At 48.5% G+C, this 4429-nt stretch overlaps 1 protein-coding gene across 1 annotated transcript in view; it reads right to left on the bottom strand.

Moving 5' to 3' along the window:
- The window catches only part of CCND2 (cyclin D2), a 30275-nt gene extending 26498 nt beyond the window's left edge, over positions 1-3777 (bottom strand). Inside the window, exons 1-4 of the mRNA XM_017883284.1 lie at positions 3758-3777; positions 3581-3641; positions 3208-3423; positions 509-668 (exon numbers count right to left, since the gene is read on the bottom strand). Of these exons, the coding sequence (XP_017738773.1) occupies positions 509-668; positions 3208-3423; positions 3581-3641; positions 3758-3777 (457 nt within the window). The remainder of the gene's footprint in view (positions 1-508; positions 669-3207; positions 3424-3580; positions 3642-3757) is intronic.
- Between the last annotated feature and the right edge of the window lie 652 nt (positions 3778-4429).

Raw genomic sequence — 4429 nt, 5'->3', positions numbered from 1 at the left:
AAAAAAAAAAAAAAAAAAAAGAATTCCTTTGGTCTCCCTTACCACTAATCAAGGCAGGCAGCATATTTATCTTGACATTGTTCCTTTAACCTGTATTTGCCCCCATCCCCCCCAGATTTCCTCTTAGGCTTATCTCCAAGCCATCCTTTTCCTTAAAAGATTAAAGATTTAAACACAACCAGCGAGCAGCGTATATAATCTTCAAAGAGCACTTTAGCCATCATAAAGAATATTTTAACAGGCACTCATTTTTTTTTTTTTTTTTTGCCTTAACCACACCTGTCCTCATAAACCATTTATGAGTTTAGCAGAGAAAGCGAATATACAAAGATCAGATAAAGTTAAAAAAAGCAACCCAGGAATGAAACTTCGGCCTTTAGACTACTCAAGACCACCCCTCCTCTAAACTCCTCAACTAAAATCAAAGTTCGTACGGCCTTTTGCCTCTCCCTGGACATCTCCCAAAAGATCTCTCCCGTCTCCCTCCCTGGCTCAAGCCTCATCTTACCGGTAGCACACAGAGCAATGAAGGTCTGGGCATGCTTTCGGATCAGAGACAGTTTCTCCCGCTGCTGGGGCAGCTTGCGCAAGATGTGCTCAATGAAGTCATGAGGAGTGACAGCTGCCAGGTTCCACTTCAACTTCCCCAGCACCACCAGCTCCCACTCCTGGAGGGGAAGGCAGGAAGAGAAGAGGAGAATCTAAACTCCACAGGCTGACCTGGTGTAGGGGGTTGGGGGTTGGGCACCAGACCAGTTTTAAGGCCCGCTCATTAGGACGTGGCTGCTAGATTGTAAGGCGGGCCCATTTGTCAATGTGCCCCTCAGGCTTTGAAGTTGTTGACAGCTCTTCTTATGCTTCAAACGTCAGGCTCCACTGAAAATAATGAGAGCCCAGGTAGCTGTTGCCAAGATTCTATTTTCTTCTATTTCGTTTCCACTCCAGCTCCCCTTACCCCCTCCCAACCCTGACTTGCCGGCAATACTGCTTCCCGCCCACCCAGAAAGCTGAACCTACAATGAGATACGGCCAAGGTCATTGTGGCCCTTTCATGGTAATTTATTGTATATGTCTCTATCACCGAATTAATAGTCCTTTTAATCTTCATGGAAAAATGACGCACACAGATAAAGCTCAAAATAAGGTTCCTTGGCCCAACTCCTTGGCAACCAATTAGCTTGCTTTTACTTAGTCCCAAAAAGTGCCTTGATCTCTCTGCTGTTCAAACTTTCCCCTTTGACATATCAGGCAGAAATTTTGGGGATATGACACTCAGCCCTTTCACCTAAATGTTTCAAGGGGCCGTTGTCATCATGACTAAAGGACCACATGGTCATTAGCAGACCCATTTTGCAGATGGAGGTGATTCAGGGCAAGGTGAAGGTGCCTGCTTAGTGTCACAGCATGTCTCGGTGCACCTGTGGGGACCACTCAACCCTGTCTCTTTTGGGTCTCTCACCAGCAACCCACCTGAACAAAAACTTTGTTTCCCTCTTTCACTGAGATATTTATGGGAAACTGTGCTCAAAGGGAAACAGTCCAAAATAAAACATTAAAAACATTGTATGTGCTACCAGAAAATATGCCTACCACTGAGCTGTCATCAGAATCAGAGGCAGGGACTGTTTGCCACTGCACCGCCTCTCCCATTCACCTGGAGAACCTGGAATCTCTTTCATTTGCTAAACCAGCAACCAGACCACCAGTTCCAGAGCTGATTCCCTTTCCCTCCCAGGCCACAGCCTTCTCATTTGTAAAATAGGACTCTTCCAAATCCCAACTTCTGGGATAAAGGGAAAGGGAACAGGAAAAAGCCAAGTTTGTTTGGAGCAGTATAGTGCTTGGCTAGTCTTGGAAAGATTTGGGTGTCCTGAAGAACATCTCAGTTCACCATCCTCTTGAAACAAAAGAATCATATGAAGATTATTTTTCCTGCTCTCTCATGAGAAAGACAAATTGGTTCCCAATTCTAACAATGTTTTCTTCATAAGCTTTAAAGTCTGCCTTGGCTTTCTGCGGACAGTTGGGGTAAAGGGCCCTAATAAACTACTAAACCACCAACATCTTCAAAAATGGCTTGAAATGCCGGCCCTTCCTCTTCACAGGGTAATGCGAGTACGAACCACTGGTCTTGCACCGTTATTAAAGGAAGCAGATCTCCCAGAAGACAGCACCTTTCTAAGCCTCTCGGACCAAACCAGAAGCAGCTCAAATCTGGCAGCGGTTCAAAGGTGAAGTCATTCAGGCCCCTCTCCACATTCTCGGCAATTCCTCCCCCAACCTTGTGCATGTCTTCCACTAGATGGCAGCACAGCCCCAGAAAGGAAGGCTCCTCACAAAGAGCTCAGTTCAAGAAGCCAGCCTCAGCCCTGTGGACTTTGTGCAGGCCCTGCCAGTAAGGAGGGGGAGAGGGCGGGAAGGAGGGGGTGCTTTTCTAAACAGTGCAAAGAGGGGTGTGCAAACCACTGAAGGTGGGCCTTGGAGCCGCTCTTCCATCCAGTACAGCTGCAATATGGCCGTCTTATATGTCAAGCTGCAGGGAAAAGGAGTTAGATCAGGTGGGAAAAAGGTTCCCTGGCAGAAAACCAGAGATAAGACAGGATCCCTGGGATTGTACAAAGGTCACAGTCCCACTGGAGGTAGGAACCCAGGCCTCGGACTCCTTCAGTGAAAGGCCGCATTTTGACTTTGCTCAAAAGTCAATGAACTGGTATTTAGTGAACAGCTATTAATGTGTTGATATCTCGAGGCTTTGTAGATATAGAGGACATTACCTTTGAACTCCAAGTTTTTAGGAGACACACACCGCAGGCACATACCAATCATGTGAACACATTCTCAGACTATTTTTGAAAATTTGGAATTTAATTAAAATATCACTGGTAATTAAAATATTCCACGCGTCCCCTACACACATGCATACACAATTGCAAGTGAGTGAGTCTCACCACCAAATCTCCCCGAGGATCTTATTCACAGATGTAGCCTCAGTGCTGGGCACGGAGCCTGGGCACATAGTAGGAACACAAAAAATATAGACAGTGGTTTCCTATTAAATGAGTTATTGCCCATAAGTGTGTAAATTCTATTGGTGGGGTCATTTTGGATCCCAAGAATCTGCTCTGGAAGTGGTGAGTAGAAGGCATATTGTTGGCCAGGGGAAAGCGGGAATCGCAGAAAGGAAGGGAGGAAGGGGCCGGTCATTACCAGCAGCTCCTGAGGCTTGATGGAGTTGTCGGTGTAAATGCACAGCTTCTCCGCAGTCAGCGGGCTGGTCTCTTTGAGTTTGGAGGCCAGGAACATGCAGACAGCACCCAGGAGTTGCAGATGGGACTTTGGAGTCGGGACCCCAGCCAAGAAACGGTCCAGGTAATTCATGGCCAGAGGGAAAACCTCTTCTTCGCACTTCTGTTCCTCACAGACCTATAATGGGAGTGGGAAAGCGTTGGGGGGCGGGGGTGGAGAGCATAGCATCAGCAAAAGAGAAAAAGAAGGAAAAAGCATAATCTATGGAAACAAAAAAAATTAATTTTTTGGGGGGAGGGGGAGGGGAGTAAAATGGGTGATAAGAATAAAGAACAAAGATGAGGAAACTGCGGTGAATCAGAATAGCCCATCCGTGCTTTGGTATTCCAGGGAGCCTATAAAAGGGGGTGAACTACAGCTCCAAAACGGGGAGTCGGAGAAGTGCGCAGCAGCCGCGGCAGCTCCGCGACGCTCCCTTTGGCTACTCCTTCGCGCACTCTAACTCACTCACTCTTTTTTGGATTTCGTCATCTTTTCAAAAAATCAATAAAAATATTCTGGAGGCTCCGGGGGTCCACTTCTTGGTCTCATCCGGATCCCCAGATCCTCCTCTATCATTCCCGACAATTGGAAAAAATGTCTGGGGGGGTCCCTGCGGCCTAGGGGCCGCTATTGGGGGGGCGGGTGGGGAGAGGTGGGGAAGAGAGGGGGAGGGAGGAGAGGAGGAAGAGCGCCGCAGCCTCGGCAGCTGGAGTCGGAACGGGGGGGGGACGGTTTCAAAAAATAATTAAAAATCGAGGAAATATCCTAGAAAAGCCCTTTTGGCGTGAAAACCCCAAAGAGGAGCCAGGCTTCCCGAAAGGGAGGTTTCGGGTGCCAGAAAGGTCTGTATTCCGACCCCTGGGGCTTTGGATCCCGGGAGGAAACTTGAAGGGGTGAGCGCCGCGGCGGGAGTGTCCGGCTGCGGCCCACAAGGACAGAAACTAGGGAACGTGGTGACGAGCTAGGGAAAGACGGGAGCAGGGAGCCCTGGAAAGAGGCATGGGGGGCTCCAACCTCTCTTTTCGGGGTGACCCGATATCCCCCTACACACACCCCCTCCCCCCCCTTCCTACCCCACCCAAATCTCCGCACCGAGGAAGCTGGAAAACCAAACTGTAAGTAACCTTCGTGAGGTGGGGGG

Source organism: Rhinopithecus bieti, unplaced genomic scaffold (assembly GCF_001698545.2).
Source record: "Rhinopithecus bieti isolate Rb0 unplaced genomic scaffold, ASM169854v2 scaffold_13342, whole genome shotgun sequence".
Lineage (NCBI taxonomy): Eukaryota > Metazoa > Chordata > Mammalia > Primates > Cercopithecidae > Rhinopithecus > Rhinopithecus bieti.
Note: the sequence above shows the minus strand (reverse complement) of the source record. Positions and strands in the feature narration are given on the sequence as shown.